General features: G+C 37.3%; 1 protein-coding gene across 1 annotated transcript in view; it reads right to left on the bottom strand.

Moving 5' to 3' along the window:
• The window catches only part of igf2bp1 (insulin-like growth factor 2 mRNA binding protein 1), a 53,427-nt gene extending 39,745 nt beyond the window's left edge, over positions 1–13,682 (bottom strand). The window contains exons 1-2 of the mRNA XM_060902628.1: positions 13,508–13,682; positions 12,265–12,325 (exon numbers count right to left, since the gene is read on the bottom strand). Coding sequence (XP_060758611.1) covers positions 12,265–12,325; positions 13,508–13,682 — 236 coding nt within the window. The remainder of the gene's footprint in view (positions 1–12,264; positions 12,326–13,507) is intronic.
• Positions 13,683–20,849: the final 7,167 nt, after the last annotated feature.

The raw sequence follows: 20,849 nt of genomic DNA on the forward strand, positions 1-20,849 counted from the left end.
AGAGAGGGGGGGCGGAAGAGGAAAAGTAGAGCGCTATAGAAACATGTGCATCCATGCTCCATATACTAATGCACAAAATAAGACGCCATTACTCCAGTCTCGTATATTAAGGAGCTTCTAACTGTAACGTAGATCTGAATGATTATTAAGCCATTTGGAAACGTCCCAAACACCCCTACGAATTCTGTGCTCTCTAAAGCCAAGTGATTCCTTACAAACGTCACAAGTACAGCACAAATGGGCGCATATTTTCAAAAGCAAGCAGTTAAGGGTTCAAGCGAATTGGCTGCAATGTTTTTAGGCAAATCTGGGGTTATGGCTCGTTTGGTTTCGGGGGGAAAAACACAGTCATCTGCTCTTTATTAAAATGGTCTAATCACCACTAACCATTTGAAAAGGTTCTCCAAAGCAGTAGTAGGGTAACCCAGTGTTACAGCCTCACCGTGAGGAGACTCAATGAGCAAGAACAATCAAATAAAACTCAAGGCATTTAAATATGGGGGGGATCTGATTAAATCTCTAAAGTAGCCTATATTAAGACCTTAAATTAAAATCTTTCACCCCCACCTTCCTTCCAAAAAAGTCTTACAAAGCTGAGAGAAATGCCCAACATATTCTTAGATAAATGTGTAAGAGCATGAAAACAAGGCTATTTTCACAGTAAAAATATTCATGAAACTTAGGAAAACGATGAAGGAATTTAGTTTCACAAAAACCAAAGAAATGTAAGAACAAAGTTCCTGATACCAAGTGATTAAATCACACAATACCAACAAAATATTCTGGAATAGATGGATTTATTCATTTTAAATATTAAAGATGGCAGAAATAATGATTTAAATTCAGACTTTCACATTCTTTAAAGATTTTACACAGCTATTTTTCCTCTTCTGAATAGTTTAAAATGTGAAACTCCACAAAGTGAGGATCATTAAAATATAAAATGAGAAATTGATAAAGCCACAGAACTTGCCTTTAAAAATACAATAAAAAAAAATCACAAAAGTATAAATCACCACTTGAGAATCTTTAACTTGATCATTACATTCTGTTTAAAATAAGGGTAACATGGAAAAGTAGTACTCAAAAGACTCAAACATCTCCGTCCACTTTATATAGCATATATTTTGTCTGAAGTAAATTTTCTAAGTTACAGACCCTTAATAATTCCCACCAAACACAAACAGCACAGACCGACTTGCATTAAAAAAGCACTCTTTTTGAGCACAACAAAACTTTAAAGTATTAAGGAATAACAAGTACCTGTATTTACCATGTTCACTTGAAATACACACCAAAAAAAAAAAAAAATCAATAAAACATACAGATGCATGTATATCTTAAGAAGCTAATAAAATATACCATGCAAACCTCTGAAGTCTTTAAATCCCCTCTTTTTCCCCTTGTCAATGTGTATTTAAAGGGAGGTAAAACAGTCTCAACAGTGTCAAGTAAACCCCCAGTGCTGAGAACATGGGGGTTCTTCAATTCATATGTAGCTGACCGCTGAGGAGCACCAATCCATCTTCCTCTACAGCACCTGAACAACAACTTTTTGAATGCTCATATTACAGCTCCCCCATGTTAAAGCTCATTGTGTAGCTCTGTCTGGCAATGTGTCTGCTCAGGATACACTGGTCGAACCAGGTCCGAGAACATGGTTGTGACATGTATTAAGGTGAAAACTTTTGGTCTGGTTTATATTTAAAAAAAAAAAAAACCACAACCCACCAACCAACCCATATACACACCCCACACAACAAAAATCAGGGGCTTGAGATCACAGGGTAACATTACTTAAATCTTCCTTTGGTCAACTTGAGAATCTGAGTGTAAAAAGCAGATGACAAAATAACTTTTTTTTTTTAAACTTAAAACTGAAATCTACTATTTATTTAAATATAGGCTACTATTTTTTATAGTCTGTATTACAATGTCAGAATTTTTTTTACATTTTGTAGGTAGCAAAATATTTCTCAATCCTGTTCTCCAAGCACCACTATTTCACAGTATGGCCATCAAATTCCGATGCACATCCAAAATGGTCATACAACTTAGCAGGCGCCATGTTTTCAGCTCATGCAGTGATCATGTTAGAGGAACTCATGATTTCGTATAGGATTTGGTACGGAGGAGGGAGAGTTGTCGGAGGTGGAGGAGGTTTGCTGGCCCTTCCCCCTCTCTCTATGGCTTTAGCATGATCAAGTGTGTGTGTGTGTGTGTGCACGCGCAGAAGCAGGACGTAGTATGATCAGACCAGCACATGCCTGTTTGGAAGCCATGTGACACAAGGGCTCCATTTTAACTGATTGAGCCTGAGTGGGAGGGTGCTGCAAAGATGTAAAGGCAAAGAGAAGAACTGCAGAAGGAAGAAAAATACCCGCTTTCCATTGGTGTTACATGGTCCTATGGTGTCCTATGCAAGTGTTGCTACTTATGTAAAACAGCAACATTTTAAAAGTGTAAGAGAACACATATCTGAACTAAAAAATTCTGAAACTACCATGTATATTTAAAATCTAATAAATTACTTAATCATGAGATTAAAGCTTTCATAGCTACAACAGTAACTTGCAAAAAGTAACTTGTATTAGTTTTGTACTTAGATTTTCTTAAAGAACACTGTAAAAGCGGGCGGCACGGTGGTGTAGTGGTTAGCGCTGTCGCCTCACAGCAAGAAGGTCCTGGGTTCGAACCCCGGGTCCGGCGAGGGCCTTTCTGTGTGGAGTTTGCATGTTCTCCCCGTGTCCGCGTGGGTTTCCTCCGGGTGCTCCGGTTTCCCCCACAGTCCAAAGACATGCATGTTAGGTTAACTGGTGACTCTAAATTGACCGTAGGTGTGAATGTGAGTGTGAATGGTTGTCTGTGTCTGTGTCAGCCCTGTGATGACCTGGCGACTTGTCCAGGGTGTACCCCGCCTTTCGCCCGTAGTCAGCTGGGATAGGCTCCAGCTTGCCTGCGACCCTGTAGAAGGATAAAGCGGCTAGAGATAATGAGAGATGAACACTGTAAAAGCATTCCACATAACACTGATGACTGCACACAACCTGGAGAAATTTAAACTCAGATTTTTAAAAGCCCATGACGAATACAGACAAGACAAAAAAAAGATATTCAATTGAAGTTTAACAGTCATCAGTTGATCAAGTTTAACATTTCCTTGACACACTAAGCAGATCATATACCCTACAGACTGATCATATGCTAATCCCCCCGCATAAATAAATAAATTAATAAATATCATCCACACAATTCACATATTGCTGGTTCATTTAGTTTCACCTCCCTTATACCTGGAATATTGCACTTTAAACTGAACCTATAGCATAGAATTATGCTATATTGTATGGATAATAGATCAAGGCAGTTTTTTTTTTAAACACATGTAACGGACAACCCAGTTCATTCCACTAAAGTAGAGGAATGACAAAAATGCACTTGACTTAAAAACAAATAATCTACCACAACTCAAAAATCAAACTCCACACACTTAGTTAGAAGGTACTATACCAGATTAATGTTTTGTTTCCCAAGATACAACAGAAAAAGGTCCAATCCCTATAAAAGGTCTCTTAAGGTCCAAGTATGAAGCTTAAGTAAATTTTAAAAAGGCGCTATACATGTTCAAAAGCATCTAACTAAACTACACTCAACAAATAGCCTTAAGGGTACTCCTATTAACATCTGAAAATGTACCGTCTTACCTTTTTTCCTGAATGTGTAATCGACACGTCAAAGTAAGCAAAAAAAGCAAGTCTCCAACAAGATTAAATAATTTGCCCTTCCACCTTTCATGTGTCCATCATGAATACTCAAGCTATGTCTCGAAAACCATCTTTTCCTGAACACTTTCCATCACACTTGGTTTCATCAAGAGTCAACAGTATGCTCACAATGCAAAAACTAAATCTGTATGGATCTATATTTTTAGTTCAATGTGAATGGAGACACACTTCGCATTAGCAGCCATCTTCTACGAATCAGTTCATTTCTGGTGATCAGTCCACCATCTTGCACGTGCCGATTTAAATCCATGTACTTCTATTACATCTCATCTCAGGCAGAGGAGGAATATTTTGCAGTTGCACATACATTTCAAATCAGAAGTGGAGGAGATAAAACTCTTTATATTAAAAAATAACCACACCCTTGTACACCCTTCACTTGACGTTATAAGTGAAAGTTATAGGGAACACAAACTGTATGCATGCAAATTGCACTGGTGATGAACTTTTGCATGCATAGTATTGAAATGATTTCTTATTTGAATTATACTGTACTATTTGTTGCAATCAGAGCATGCATACACACACACACACACACAGCAATTCACTGCTAACAATAAGGCTGTTAGACTGTGACAGTATATTTGTAAAGCTACATGACTGACTTGGCTTTGATCATTTCACGTCATACAAATCTAGACGCTATTATAGGGTCACAGCACCCAACATTAGTTTGCATTTACCTGAAAAGCATGGTTACAGCCATGTGTAGCCTGATTCATGCACTATTCATGCTCAACATAATGTATAATGCATTACGTTGCTTTTTGTGGCGTTTTTCAAAGATAAGATTTTGGCACTGTAATATGGCGTCATGATCAAAACACAATGCAGAAAAGGTGAAGCAGAGATATTGAAACAGAACAGTGAGCGTTAAGAGAAAAGCAAAGTAAAAATGTCGAGATCGGTGGACACTGAGACTACATTTGAATTGTTTCGATATCAACCACCATGCACCACAAAGACACCTGAGGCGTGTTCAAACCAGATGGTTTACAAACTTTTCTCCTGAATGGCTTTGTCTGTGAACAAAAGCTCCAGTTCCAGGATGCAGTCAGCTTCGCTAATCTAGCCAGCATCAAATACATAATTTTAATTACCTGTTAAGAGTCAGATGCAGGTTGCATTTTGTGGTGAGCAAAATATATAGTTTGTGTTCGTCGACATTCTCATGTTTCTGGAACCCACTGGAGAGCAGTTGGACCAAGTAGAGTATCCTTTGCATGAGTTTGCACTGAAGACATATGCTGTGTCCAAAATCACTCACTACATAGTGGACTATATAGTGAGTTCGCCATTTTGTAGTGCTGTCTGAATATATCGTGAGAATTATTACACCCTATATAGTGGACTCCTAGTATCCCACAATGCATCGTGAAAAGTAGTGTAGAACTGATGGTCACTAACCAAACAATATATACCATCATGCATTGCGTGATGAAAACCCACCAGCCGCACATTTTAATTGTGCGACAGTAATGACATGAATAACGACGCGGTGTAGTGTCTGAAAGTGTTCCCCCCCCCCGCCCCATTTTACTAATGAACTCACTATATAGTCCTCAATATAGAATTCCCTAGATAGCGAGTACGGAGTAGTGAATGAGTGAGGGATTTCAGACACAGCAATACTCCAATTTAGGGTTCCAAAAACATGAGGACGTCAACTAAATTGGAGTACGCCTTCAGGACAAACTCATGCAAGGATACTCTAACTGGTCTGACTACTCTCTGAGTTCCAAAAACATGAGAATTAATGTTTAGCAATTTGATGTCTAATGTGACAGCACGACCAACTTCTACGTACGTGCAGACCACTAAACTTAGTCTATGATGGGACAAATTGCCTGCTCAAACAAAAGTATTCCACACCAGTGTGCCTATTTGATAAGTATAATCACACAAGCTCTGACTCACTTTCTATACAATAGAGAGCATTTAAATCAATTTCATTAAATCAATCATACTACATTGAGGACAAATTTCCAAAAGCAACACAGAGGGTGCAAAAAGCAAGTGCATGGTATGGTATCTACATTAAAAGATATAATTATATGTTCTGAACCTAACAAATTAACCTAGAAATCATGTTGGGTTTAGATTTTGGATCATTTTAACCACATCTTCCTGTAAAAGCTTACAAAATTCTACTGTCACATTTAGTTGTATTGTATTTCAAGAGGTCACTTCCTTTCACCTTTTGCTATCTGCACAGCCAAATTTTTTCTGTGTTGAATGTTTGGATGGTAGCTGGTTTGATTTGTTAGGCTCAGATGTTGGCATCCTCAGATGGGAGGAGGGTCTTTGCTAACTAACACGCATACATTTGGTAAGGAATTTGAATAGCAAGACATATAGGACATGAAGCTTGAATAATGTAGAACTTTTCAAATTAGTGTTGTCTGGTAAGCATTAACAAAATATATGTGTGACTCTTGTGACTCTTCTACCCAGTCACTGTAGTTTTTAAGTACTTCCTGCCACTGGCATCTTTTCTCCTGCCTGTAGGTACATGGTGAAACTGTCAGCTTTTCAGTTTGAGAGATACAAGTTAAAGAATTTTAAGTTCAGGGTTTTCATTCTCCCTCCTTGGCAAGTATTTATGGAGTCTATGCTTTCAGAGAACTCTGTTCAGCAGCAGCACAAAGAGAGCTGAGGGGGGGCCAAGATGCTGAGGTTCTTACATCAGAGGGGAGAGAAAAAAATTTCAACAGGATTTTTTTTTTTTTTTGCTCTTTTAGGGAACCATACCCTCTGACAATGTCTCTACTATGTGCACAATTACACCAAATGAAAATAAATTATGAATAATGTAATAGCTACAGGAACGTAAGCAAGAGCAATTTTTAAAATTCAATACATTTCCTTATTTTATTTTTGAAATTTCAGAACAGTCAGCAGTGTTTTGAGCTATAAAACGTATTTTACCAATTTCCTACTTACAGCAAAATATAGGCAATATTGAAAACAAAAAAGGTAACAACTCAAAGATTTATCAATTAACTTACAGGAGAACAAAAACAATAAAAAAGTTAACTCCATTAATTTACATAAACATTTTCTTTATTTAAAAAAACAAACACACCTTCTTCCATTTTCAACAAGCCTTTTCTGAAACTTGCTTTGTCACCCGTTTCTTTCACATTGCTTTGTCTGTGTGCTTACCCACATTTTACAAATACTGAAGGGAGGTGGAGCACCACGTTTGGGGAAGCATGAACAAATTAACAGGAATTTTAACTAGCGAAATGCATGATTTTTTTTAACAAAATTGTCATTTATGCCTATAACCATATGGCTGATAGAACCTGGAAATAAGCAAATGGCAAACATATTCAAGTCATGAATATCCCCCCCCCCCCCAAGATGACCTGTTCCTGTTTGTAGATGGAAAAGCAATTTTTTTTCCACAACAGCTTCAACCTCATTATACTCATACATCACCTCTAGCGTTCTACTTTACATGACTTGAAGATCTAGCAAACGATTATAGATCTGCAATGATTTTAGTGCTTGCCTATGTGCAATGTATGTTTAAGCAGGCACTTGCATACAATCCAAAGTTTTAAGGAAATGAAAAATTCTCCTTTGCCCTCACTGCTTCCTTGATGTAAGGACAATAACAAAATACCTAAAATGCAATAAACAATCCTTCTACGCAATATTTCTCAACAGATTCTCATTTTTACCTTGCTTCATGCAAATATTTTTTTCTACGCTACATGCTAGTGCTATGTGAAAACTGCTTAAACAAAAGAATATCCACAGCATATAGGGATTCATCCCACTTAAAAAAAAAAACAAAACACACAGGACAGATGGTTAAAAATGGGGAAGGGGTTAACAAGGAGGAACCTTCTTAAACAGACAGCAGCACATATTTTAACCCCATCACAGCACCAGCATCTACAAACAAGCATAGAACAGACATGTCTTGCTCGTTTCCAGTCTTTAATTGCTTTTATCCACACCCAATGCTCCAGTCCTCATTTTGAGACAATCCACGATGGCGGAGAAGGGAAGCCCTGGAGGAAGTGTCATTGTACAACGCCCCTACAATCCCCCTCCCCCTCTCCTCTTCCCTTGTTCTCACAGTTCTTCTCCTCTCCTGAACAAGCAAGCCCACTGAGAGTCACACTAGTCAAATGACCCAGCTGAAAGCATGCCTACATGTACATTCGACTAGCCTGGTAGCATACAACTACCATATGGAACATAATTAAATGCTAGAAATTCATTTCTTTTGTATGTGGGTGTGGGTCCAGTGTCCTAGCTTAACTGTGTGACAGCAAGAGAACTATGGGAAGAAAGCAAGAATGCACATATTATATATATATACACACACACACATACTTGTGTGTATAGTGAGTGACTGAGTGAGGTGGCCTCTCATGCAACACAGTCAACTGCTTCCCAGAATGTGCACACAGGTGTTCGTGGTTCCTGATTGGTCGCTCCCCCTCTTGCTTTAGCTCCTCCCTGTGCCTTCTGTAGTACTATGATCACGAATGGAGATGGAGAGAAAGGAGGGTGATCGAGTGAGAAAAGAAGAGAGAAAAGAGGGAGGGGGAGCAAGCAGGCAACTGATGTGGCTTAAGAATCCCATTACACATGTTCATTGCACATTTTTCAGCTAATCAAACAAAATAGGAAATATTATGCAATACACAGGAAAATATAATATGGGTATAATATGCAACCAATTTGTTTAAGTTTCCTCTTATAAAGACACACCAGTCATAGCTTCTTTTCATGCATACTCTTTCTAATGGAATGACTTACAAAGTCGAGATGGCTCAAAATAACCATAGTTACCTCTGTGATATGAGCTCTCTTTTTACTGTTTACCAAAACTGTCTCAAAACACTGAATTCCCCTCTAAAAACAGACCAATTACAGTCTTAAAACAGTTTCCGCCCCAAAAACAACACCTTCTGTGCTACTCACCATTATAAAGGGCAGTCTAGTACAAATGCTAAAAAGACAGGTCACTCCTAATGGAGACCTAGTTCTTTAATGGTCACCGGTACAAAATAGCATGACAAAACAATTATTATATAATTAATGTGATCATTGGCAAGGGATTGACCTTAAAACATACAGCAAAGAAAAACACCACCAATACTACACTGCCCCACACACAGCCATGGTGAAACTTCTCTGAACGAACATGTACCAAATTACACATTCCTGCACTGACTGACTTTTAAAGTATCATTCAATGACTACTTTTTTTCTTCTAGCAGCATTGCAGAAGTACTTTCACAAAGAGGTTTTCTATACTTATCCAAACATTAACAATTCTATACGTATCCAAGTATACAGTCATGCACCAATATGACATTTTTCCTCCCTGTGTTTTAGTTCATGACAGACAAAAAAAACAAATAAAGGCTGCACAGCCTATTTATTGAGCAGATTTTTCCTTGTTGGCTGTAATCAAGTCAGAATAGTAAAAATAAATCAGCATTATTGCATTATGACTTCCGGGGGGCTGGGGGGGCATCTTGGACACACACACACACAGGATTAACTAATCATGCATTAATTAATAATAGGTGAATTAATGTACAAACAAAGCATACAAGTACACAACTTGTGAACATACAGATTTTACTAGTGGTTCAATTACTCATGGTCAATTCATAGCCCAAAGTATACATACTCCTATAATACTTATTATAGGCCAATTAATTTCTCAATCACAAAGTATTAAATAGAGTTAAACGCATTACTGAAGTTGATTAAAGTAATTATTCTCTAATAGTGATATGGTGCTTAAGTATGGGCTAGAGCTCACAACTGGCTCTCAGTATATGATGTGGGACCTCCCCTTATCTTCCCTTTCATTTTAAAAACCTTGAACATTCACAACGGCTCGTGCAAATTCTATATCAGGCATGAAGCACAGGAAGGCACCCTATGAGTGTGGGCCTGCCATACACTTCTGTACATAGCATGCATGCCTACATTTGTTTCCCCAAAATATACATTTTATTTCATCTAATTTTGACTGGAAAGCACACAATAAGGATTATTAGGCTCAACTTCTTGTTCCACATGAACATGTGTGTCTGTGGTGTCATTTGAGTGTTAAAAGCTTTCTTGACCCACGGCCATGCATAAAAAGAAACCATTCCTCATTCTACTTCCAAATACTTGTATAAGGACGTTACCATACAGACGAGACGGACACAACAGGAAACACTACTGCGCCTATAGCCTCCACCCTCGCTCTCACACACACACACGTGTGTGTGTGTGTGTGTGTGTGTGTAATATATATATATATATATATATATATATATATATATATATAAAATCACACACAGAACTATGCTAACAATTGGTCCAATTTGCCCCTTTTGTTGTTTTATTTACGTTACCACTGAGTGAGCAGGAATTTAAAAAAACTTTTCCTTCCACATAGGTTCGTATTACATTTAGACCACACACGTAAAAAAGAAAAGGACCACATAGGTTACACACTAGATTATATTCACAAGCATATCTTAAAGCTAATTTTGATATCAAAACGTCCTTTCATGCGAATTAGAGTCTACCCAGACCTAGGAGAGCCAAAATGGCGGCGACAGAGCGACGAAACCTTTGACCTAATTAGCATTTCTCGTCTTCCACATTCGAGTTCCTTGGGGGTTTTTTTTCCCCTCCAAAGACATTGTTTTTATTTCAAATAACATGGATAAAAGACACTTCGTCTGAATGTTCACACCGTATTTATAAAAACAACCATAAAACATGGAAACAAAAAATATTTTTTAAAAAGGTTTGCACAGGGTCTGAGAGCGAACACAGCACAACCTCTTCTGCTGCTAATAATAATAATAACTCTCATTACATGTTTTGTACTCAACGTACACCCATCAAATAAATAAATAAAGCAAGCTTCTATACGTCTCCACGTAGTCTTCTATAACCAGACGTGCGCTTTCATAAGGGCTTCGCTACACAGAGCTGCACTGGGCGCCATTTTCTCATTTGCTGACGTTAGATTGCTTATTCACAATCATGGCGACCACGTGCCATTTCAATATGACTTGAAATTAAAATTCAAAATATAATAAGGCAGGACAGAGCACGACGACAAAAGTTAGTTTTGCAAACCAAAATACTTTATGCAGCACGACATGCAATTATTACTGAATAGGTATTAGAAACGTTAAACATAAGCCTATATTCCGTCATAAGTGTATTAATCTAACCAAGCCTATTTGAAATTTTTGGGCACGTGCTCATTAGTTTAGACTCTCAACAGTAGGGTGTGTGTATATATATATATATATTTTCCCCCCAGGAAGGCAACAGCATTTAAGCTATAGGCCTACCTGTTCAGTGGCACCCACTGAACTTGAATTGAACTTAAAAAAAACAACCATTATTTAAGCTCAAAATACACACTTCTCTTAAACGGTCTGATTGCACACATACGTCACACTCACCTTTGTTTGATTCACGTAACTGTAGTACTGCATGATTTCGAGTCATTTGATAGCTTAAGTGATTTTTTTTTTTAAATGGCCATGCAAATTTTTAACTCCTTGAGCGTGGGATAAAAAAGTGGGCAAGGTGGAGGTTTTTTTTTTTTTTAATATATAAACAGTCCTCTCGACTATTGGAACATTCTGTTGCTTCCTACTCTACCCAAGATAGAGCCAGTTCTAGCTTCTGAGGAATCCTAACTATAGGCTACATCGACACAAACCCCACCAACTTCATTCTGCGAGTACTGAACACAACATGTCTATGCATTAACACACCATTTATTTCACATGTTAGGTTCTTGTAGTAACTGTAAACCATAGGTTCTACCATCCTAAATATTATGCACCATGCATAGTAACGTGAATATTATTAATGCATTCAATGCAATAGAGCCATAAGTTAATCACTATTTAAAAAACAAAGCAAAAAAAAATATTTTTTAGACTATTAGTCTATGGATCCTTCATGCACAACAGCTTAGAGTTTATGACTCAACAAAAGATCCTTCGAGGCCTAGGCCTTACTTTAGACCAAGGCCTTTCTTCATGCATGAAACGGAGTAATGAAAGCACTGCAGTAAACGGCAGCAACATCAACATCGAGGTGATGTTTAAAACAAAGAATATCCCAAACAGCACCCAGAGCTTAAAGAAAATATCCCTGCAAAAGCACGTGATGCGCCATTCAGAGCCTTGCTCCCATTGTGGTTTAACTATCAAACGCTACAATATCACTATTAAGAAGAGAAATAAATGTGTTGATATGGGGGAAAAAACAGTAAAGGTGTTTTAAAACAAAGTTAAAGGCATTGAGCTACACTGCATTTTTAAAAAATCCAATATCCACAAATTTGATACCCAAGAAGAATAAAGCAAAAGGGCGACACATATCCTCGTCTGTACATCTCTCCATATAGTACAATGCATACATTCATGTTTGCAGCAACATAACATGGATTTAAAATGAAACCAAATACCTTTGTTTCTTAGGGACAGAATGTTCTACTTCAATTCTTTTGCCGTGAAGTTCCACTTTACCTATTAAAAAAAAAAAAAACATAAAATGAGGCCACCAAATCCATTCATTGGTCCTCACTGTATATGGTTATGTGTACTGGTTATATTAAACATTTAAAATGCTAGTAATTGGACGCATTACAACCAGTTTCGTTTCAGTGTCAATGAATTATTTAAAGGGGTTAAAAAAATAATAAAATAAAAAGTAGTATGCTATAAGCTACTGAAGGGCTTATATGGGGCTTTTGTGTGAACTAGAAAACAAAAGTTAGTGATAAACTCTTTCCTATAAATCTGTTGTGGTAAAACACTTTCGAACTTGCAACATGTTTGTTACATTTTCACCGGCCACTAGCTCTATAGGCTACTCTCGCCATTTGGGGTTATGGAAGCCCTTTCTAGACGTTATTCGCTGCTGTATTTGCATGTCGAAAGAAACTTTACAACCAAGCTTTGGAGAAGATAGTTAAATAAGGCTTCTTAGTCTGCGAAGTGTAACAGTGCAAAAGCATAGCGACCTTCGTGCTATATAGAGCCCACATAGCCCATCATGTGCAACATATGTGGGCAAAGCATTGATATTTTTTAAAAGATGGACAATAAGTATACATGTAGCCTATAAATCGGTGTTGCATTTAGTTAGGGTGTCTTGAAAGGTGGACTCCATAGCCATTTCTTTTACGTGTTTCTACAATAGGCCTATAGGTTGCGTGAAACGTGGTTTATCTTACTATAGCGGCCTATTAGCCAAAAAGGGGGAGGGGTGGGATTTCACTCTGTAGCTGGACTTGGTAGATTCTACTGAATATGGACACAGGTTTCAGAGCTTCTTGCAAGTATAACTAAATTCATATGAACGTTGGTGTCAATGTCAGTCTCCTAATATCATCAGACAACATTATAAGGGTACTAGAGCAAAGTAAAGTATGTTAATGTAGCTTGTATTAAACAGTCTCGGTTAACCAAGGAGTATAAAAGTTATTTTGCACTCCTTCGCTCAAAGAAATGCACACTTCATTCCTTTACACTGCAAAGAGCAGAAATGTATAGGTTAACGAGCCACAGTGCACATCTCTCTTTAAAAAAAACAGACTTGACTTCTGTGCATAGCACATTAGAAGATTCAGAACTAGTCTGCTGTGCACAGAGCAATACGAGTGGAGTGAGAGTGGAACAATGAGTCTATTACAGTGAATTACTTACCAGAAAATGTTTCAATTGCTTTCATAGCCCATTGGTCGTCCGGGCAATCAACAAACGCGTATCCCGTTTTTACTAGAAACTGCCCAGAGTAAGGAATCTTGTAGTCTTCAAAGGTTTTAACCAAGTCCTCTACGGTCACATTTTCATTCAGATTTCCAATATATAGCTTGTTCATTGTGAAAAAAAAAATCAATGCTTCCCCCGTAAAAAAAAAAAAAAATCACAACTAAAAAAAAAAACTTTTCTATAAACGGGGGATTATTTGTCCAAAATAATTATCTATATCGAGGCTGCTAAAGAATGAAAAGCACGTGTAAATTTCAACGAGCTGCAACTGAAAACGAAAGAATTTTCGAAGAAGAATCTTAAAATAATACGGGGAAAGTTCGCCTAACAGTAACGTTGCATCCAGCCCGATGAAGTCCGGTGGCGAGTGGAGAATCCTTGATTGTAGCAATCCTGGCGAATTTCCTGCACCGCGTAAGCAAATGGTATTGCTCTGGATTAATGTGATGGTGGAATAGTGGTAGAGAAGTATGGCGGGATCGCGAGAATTTTTTTTTTCTCTCTATCTTCCCCTCGGCATAAAGCTGTACCCTTGCACTGTCATACAGATCCTACTGCCTGGCGACGGCACCGCCTCTAAAGCGAGTCGAATTTACTAATTTTTTGTTTGCAAAGAGGAAACCACGTGGTCTGTCGGAGTAGCTGGAGAAGAGAAGGGGCCGGACCTCACCGACGTGTGTGTGTATGTGTGTGTGTGTGTGCGCGCGTGTGTCAGTCAGCAGATGGGCGTGTGTTGGGCCAGCTAGTCCTTCTGTGCAATGGGCTTTCTTTACTACCGTGCAGCTTGTGTCCTATTACGGAGTCAACATGTCTTTGACATACATGTATGTGCGTGTCAAGTTATGGGTTGAAATCCAAATGTTCTTTTACTTAGCCCAAAATCGGAGTTTACACTGGTTTGTATTCCTGCGAAACGCAAGCTGACTTGCAGGGACATACGGCCTTAATGTGTTAAATTACTACCAATGACTTATGCTACTAAAGTATTCCTCTCCCATTTATAGGATATTGTGCCTAGCCTATACATGTGTCAAGATTTGGTCGTGCACGCGCCACACGAGCGGCCGAGTTTGTAGGTTATATGTTGTTTAATGCATTAGTAATTTCCTGTAATTTTTTTATCCCCTTATAGTCTATTAAAGTAATAAAAGTTTGTATGCGGGAGAAAATGTGTTCCGTTTTTGAACTCCTGAGCCAGAAACACTGTATATCTCGCTCTACTGGTAACTATGAAACATAAGCAACATTCAGCTGTAGGGCCGTCCTACACCATTCAACATGCTTTCTGCATTTCCTGGAGAGTTTAAGCGACTCTGCTGGAGATTTATAGCACTATAGCATAGCCCATAGGCTTTGACAATCGAGTCAAAATGGAGGGCCGTGAAAGCGCACGGCCTGCTGCTACAACTGCTTATCCCACCTACCACCAGGAAGTGACCGAATCAACTGTTGCACAAGAGCTTCTCCATATGAACTGTGTGTTCTATAGTTCCTCGATGGTACTTTCCGTGATATGACGCGAAAAAAGTGATAATTCCCTCACGTGGCAAGGCTATGAGTCAGTAAACAACACTGGAAAGGTTTAATATAGTACTTGGAAGATTGTACACGTGGCAGCAGCACCCCAGCCTCGTTTTGAAAGAAAATGGCCTCTCGTGGGCTCCATGAAGCGCGCTGGCTTCACCGCTGGTACACGCTATGAAAACATGAGCCTCTTACGCTCTTATAGTCCGCTGTAGTTGTTTTTTAACCCGCTTTGTTTCGTGATACAGCCGAGGTGTTTTATTTACTGAAAGCAATATGCTTGCTCTTACACACTGCCAGCGAGCTGATTTAGTTTTGCTACAGCGAGTATTTTTTTCTTCCAGTTTTCACTGTTGTACCTACTGTAAAGACTTGTTAAACAGAATAGCATGATCGTGATCTTTATATTTAAAAATGTACACATCAATATGGCATTTAATCCATTAAAATAATGTTAAATGATACATCACAGACAGCTAGAGAGGTAATGTACATTAAGCACACTAGGTTCTAGGTTCTTACCCTATGTGTGTGTATATGTATATATAAAATATGCAAATTAGACACACCCAGATGCATTACTTTTATGTCTGCCCCAGCTGTCTAATAGACTTGTCTAGAATGGTACTACTGCAGTGATTAATTTATTAGATGACAAGTAAACCCAAAACTCTGTATCAGATCACATGCAGTGTACTTGGCTGCCTGGATTTTTTTTTTCCGGTAGCACTGTCTCATATCAAATGCCGAGTCTTCATACTAAACAGAAACAACAAACGACTATGACTTATCCTCTTCGGACATAACGTGTACATTTGTACACATTAAGTTCCATAGCATTTTTCCTTGTGTCCGAAGGGGTTATGTCACTAGAAAAGTCTAAACCAGGGAACACCATTACAAGGTTCACCCTTAACTTTTTGCTACTTGCAGTACAGTATGTTTGTGGCTTGGTGTCATTTAGAAAAGTTAGCATTTTGATGGCTCTGCCCCTTCTAGCAGACTGTGACTAGGTCGAATGTTTCGCACTTCATTTGTACTGGTTCTAGGATAAATATGTAATAGTCCATTTCATGCTGCTGAATTTCCAAGTATGTAAGCACTACTTGTACTAACAGTTTGAAGTATATAGTTTAAGAGTGTTTGCTCAAATCTACTCTTATAGTGATAGCCAGCCCTGTTCCTGGACACACCTCCTTACAGCTTGACTTTCCAAACCTAATATAGCTCATCAGTTCAAGATAATCAGTCTACTTTGTTAGCTAGATCAGCTTTGTTGGATTAGAGGTGAAATCTGTATCAAAGCAGCTTTAACAATTAAACGGTTGGTGATCAGTTCGTTAACAGAGAGCCCATCAAAAGCAAACTTTCTTTGCTTGAAATCAGGTGTAAAATGATAGTCCTAAGCAACTGTTCTCTCTGCTCTGATAAACCATACTGAGCAAATGAAGACTGAATTGAATCTGGTATGTTAAATGATGTAGGATACTAAACTTTACAGTGCTTTCAGTATTATTGTCTCAAAGTTTCAAGTAGAAGTAAACAGAGGTTGACAATTAGAAGGTGAAAAGAGCAGTGAAGGAACACCCCACTTGTAAAGTGTATGTATCGGTTTTGTGAACACTGAGTACTTCTGTATATTTATGAATAAGTGTGTGTAAGAAAGGAAAATGGTAAAAATGTAAAAGCATAAACTTTGTGCTTTCGGTTGAATAGCAGTTCAGAGACTCTTGCTGCTCATATAAGGATAGCTTCTGGATTTTCACCTTTGCATTCAAAGTGAAATTAACTACACTCTTATGAAAAAGGTTATTTAAATAAGTAAAGTTCTTAGCTTCTTAAAGGATACTTGGGTTCCTCTCTGAAATGGAACAGGACCCTTTGTTGTAATGTCCAAGTGAGAAACTGAAGAATCCCAAATGTTGCAAGAGGGAACCTTTTCTTTAAGTGTAGTTCTGGATACTCTTCAGGTAGAATACAATTTGATTAGTAGCTTGCCTGCGACCCTGTAGAACAGGATAAAGCGCCTAGAGATAATGAGTATAACTGTTGTATCTATTGCCTGGTGTAATCATATATGATGTGTTTTTAAAGGTCTTTCTCCTGTATAGATGTAGTGTTTGGTTTCCTAAGCACACTGGGGGACTTGGAACACTGGGGCAGAAGGTCAAATCTTAATCTACATACAAGGGCTAAAGTTGTGATAACAGTATATATGGAGAAAACATAAAGTGATCTGTGTTAGGTTTCATACCAGAGTAACATCACAAGACTGTTATAAACTAATATGAAGACTTGATATACATACTTCAGAAGGAACTCTGGTCACAGGGACATAATTCAAATAAAACTATGGTATGTATACCACAGTGCTTGCTGATATAAAGTCGCATGAAATTAAAGTGCTTCATTTTAAAGAACATTTAATAATGTGAATAACTTGTACTTATTTAATGTACTGAGGAAATCACCATGTCAGTACAGCCCCCAAAGAGCCAAAATGTCTGTGTGTGTGTGTGTGTGAGAGAGAGAGACCTGATCACATACTGTGAGGGGGTTGGGGATAACATAACTGAATGGGAAAGGGGATGTCTCCTTTTTACTGGCTGAGAGACCAAATAGATCTTACAGGTAACCTCTTAGTTTAATGTTTCATTTTCTGCTTTGAGTAAGCATGTATGCAACAAAACTCAAATGCAGGACCCCTTTATGCATTCTGGGACATTTTTATATTTCAGGATGGATTAAAAAAATTATACAGTATCAATATAAAACAACTTTGCTTGGGGAAAAACAATCCAAAATGAACCTTTCAGTTAGCATAATTAAATTTAGTGTTAGCTATATTACATATGTAACTTTTATCCCTCTACAACTTTATAGACTTTTACATAAAAATATAATAAATACAATATTATCAGTGATGAGGTTTAGATTTGGATCTGTGCATCACAGGAATAAATATTTCAGTGAACAAAGTAAGAATGTATTTTATTGATGTCATGTGACAAAACGTAAACATTCTGACCTGATATGTAGGTTAAAGTGCAAAGTTTATTGATCACAGAACTAAATAAGTTCATAGAATTATCCTTCATTAATCTTATTCTGAGGTAGCACTTCTGCTAAGTTGCAAAGCTAAGTCTATGTAATTGTGTAAATTATGTATATCAAATATAACTCTATTTTATGAACTGTTCAAAGAGCATTACACAGAAAACAGATACCAAAGACTAGATTGTTTAAAGATAACAGCTTATTTATTTTAATTATGCTGCCAAAATTAAAAGGAAAATGCTGACATTTTAGTATTGGTGACATTAGAGGACTAACAGTAGCTGGAACAAATACAGTTTAATGCAGTAGTATAGTGTTCAAAGGAATAAGAAGTCAGGAAAACATGTTAATCTTTTCCATTTTTTTCAATATAAATAATTGTTTTTAACTGTTCTCTCAATTTTCTATTGCAGATTTCAAGGACATTTTAGTCTATAGTTTTGACTTGACCATAATTGACAATATATACAGAAATATTTTTATAAAGCTTCTAGTGGTTTACTCTCTCACTTCCTTTAAAGAAGCTGTAAACTATTAGAACTGAAACCTTCTTTGTTTCCTGAGAAGTATAATGAATATTTTGAATATATAATGCTTATAACCTTTAGCAGAAACATTAAGACATTACTTTGCACTGATTTACCATAAGCAATCTCACATCATTTCACAACAGAAGCACTGAAAGAAAGCCTACAAAACTTTGATTTATACAATTTTACTACAAAGAATGGTGTAAAACATTATAATGCCAAACTTCTTACATCAACATCATTATAGTAGTATGGATATGTTTGAGCAATTAGAATACAGGGAAAAAACAGTCTTTGAAATAGGCTAGGCTACATAAATTACAATTTACATGACTCTCCAAATATGATTACATTAGATTAGATTCAACTGGCATTGCACATGTCACAGGTACAAGGCAACGAAATGCAGATTGCATCTAACCAGAAATGCATAGCAGTAAATACTATAAGTGTAATATACAAAAATATAAATATGGTCACAGATATTTAACCACATCACCAGGATGAACTTAAAAAAAAAACCCAACCCTGTGAACTTGCACAATAAACTTTAACAGCTACTACTACTGATCTAGAATTCTCAGTGTTTTCCTAATAAGAAGCTTACTGGAAGAGAAGTTTGGATCAAATTTAGATTAAAAAAAAGTTATCTGTAGCTTAGTGATAAAGAAGGAAAAGATAGCATGCACATGAAACATTAACATAATACAAACTCTTCGAACACTGAATGATTTTTACTTTTAATTAATGCATCAAATCATTGAAATGATTTAGAAAGAAAGGAAGGAAAGGAGAAGGAATGATTACAGGTAACGTTGTAGGGTACACACAGTAATTCTGCACTACCTGACAAGTCCAGACCAATTCCTCTGGTCCAATGTTGCACTAAATTAATGAATTTGCAATCATAAGCAATGCAGTTTTTCCGATCAGCAACTGTAAAACTGTTTTATCTTCTATTTTCTGCACCCAAAATGGAGAGAGGTTGGGGAGAGATGGGGGCGGGGTGTGTAGGAGCCAATCAAAGGCGCTGGCTTCTTTAAATTCTGATGACGTAATGAACACACCCTCACTATCACGCCTCACGTCCCGTTTAAAAGTCTCTTTCCCCCATTTTGAATTGAAGAGGTGAAATTGGTCCACTGGAAGTTCTTCTTTATCAACGTTTTATATTAATTATTATGAATTGATCAAGAGTAAATATGTACGAACACAGATTGGGGAGTAGATTTTTCGTAGGTTTAAAGAATGAGAACATTTTGCGTTGAAGCTTGTTCATGTCCAGTTAAGTAGGGCTTTATTGTTGTTCCTCTCAGCACAATGTTAGGAACGAAATGTACTGTAGTTCCCTAAGAATCACAGAGCTACACTTGAACACAACAATATCAGACAAGAGGATGAGTAACACAGTGACAGACAGATGCAAAACTCAACACAGATAATAGATTGTACAATAAAATATACAAACAATACAGTATACACTAAACACAACACCTGTTGCTGCAATAGGAGTGCTCTAGTAAAAGTCAATTTGCTGTTTTGCATGTTTTTAGGCTCAAGTCAAGTGCCAAGATTTGCTTCTTACATGGTTTCTTTGTGCAGAAAAAAAAGAAAATGTTTGGCAATCTACAAAACCAGACTTCAAATATACTAAAATGAAATGTGCACATGTATTTGTAGAACAAGGCACAATAACTTTTCTAGTGTTTTGAAAATGGATTTTGCCATGATCCTCTTGGTCTCCAGTGTTTATCTGAAGAAGGCAGTGTATGTCATCTGGCAACATTTACAACAGAAGTGTCAGGAAGTATGGGCTTACTGATTTGGAAAGCAATCTGGAAGAGTTATGAACTAATGGAGGACTGACTATTAAACCCAAGGATTCAAAAGCTGTTCAGAGGATGTGAAGAAGCTGGAGTCAAGCAGGTGGACATACAGGGAAACAGCACATTTACAGGGAAATACAAACTTCTGAACTGATATCCTTTGTTTGTTTTGATTATTAGTATATTAAGACACACCATGAGATCATTTTATTCCATGTGACAATGATAAAACATTGGTGTAACCTACCACACTAAAAGCACTATTTGTAAAAATTTAGCTAACATTTCTGCTCAACTGTTCCAACTATCCAATGTTCTGAAATATTGTTGTATTGTTGT

This window comes from Neoarius graeffei, chromosome 20, assembly GCF_027579695.1.
Source record: "Neoarius graeffei isolate fNeoGra1 chromosome 20, fNeoGra1.pri, whole genome shotgun sequence".
NCBI classification, from domain to species: domain Eukaryota; kingdom Metazoa; phylum Chordata; class Actinopteri; order Siluriformes; family Ariidae; genus Neoarius; species Neoarius graeffei.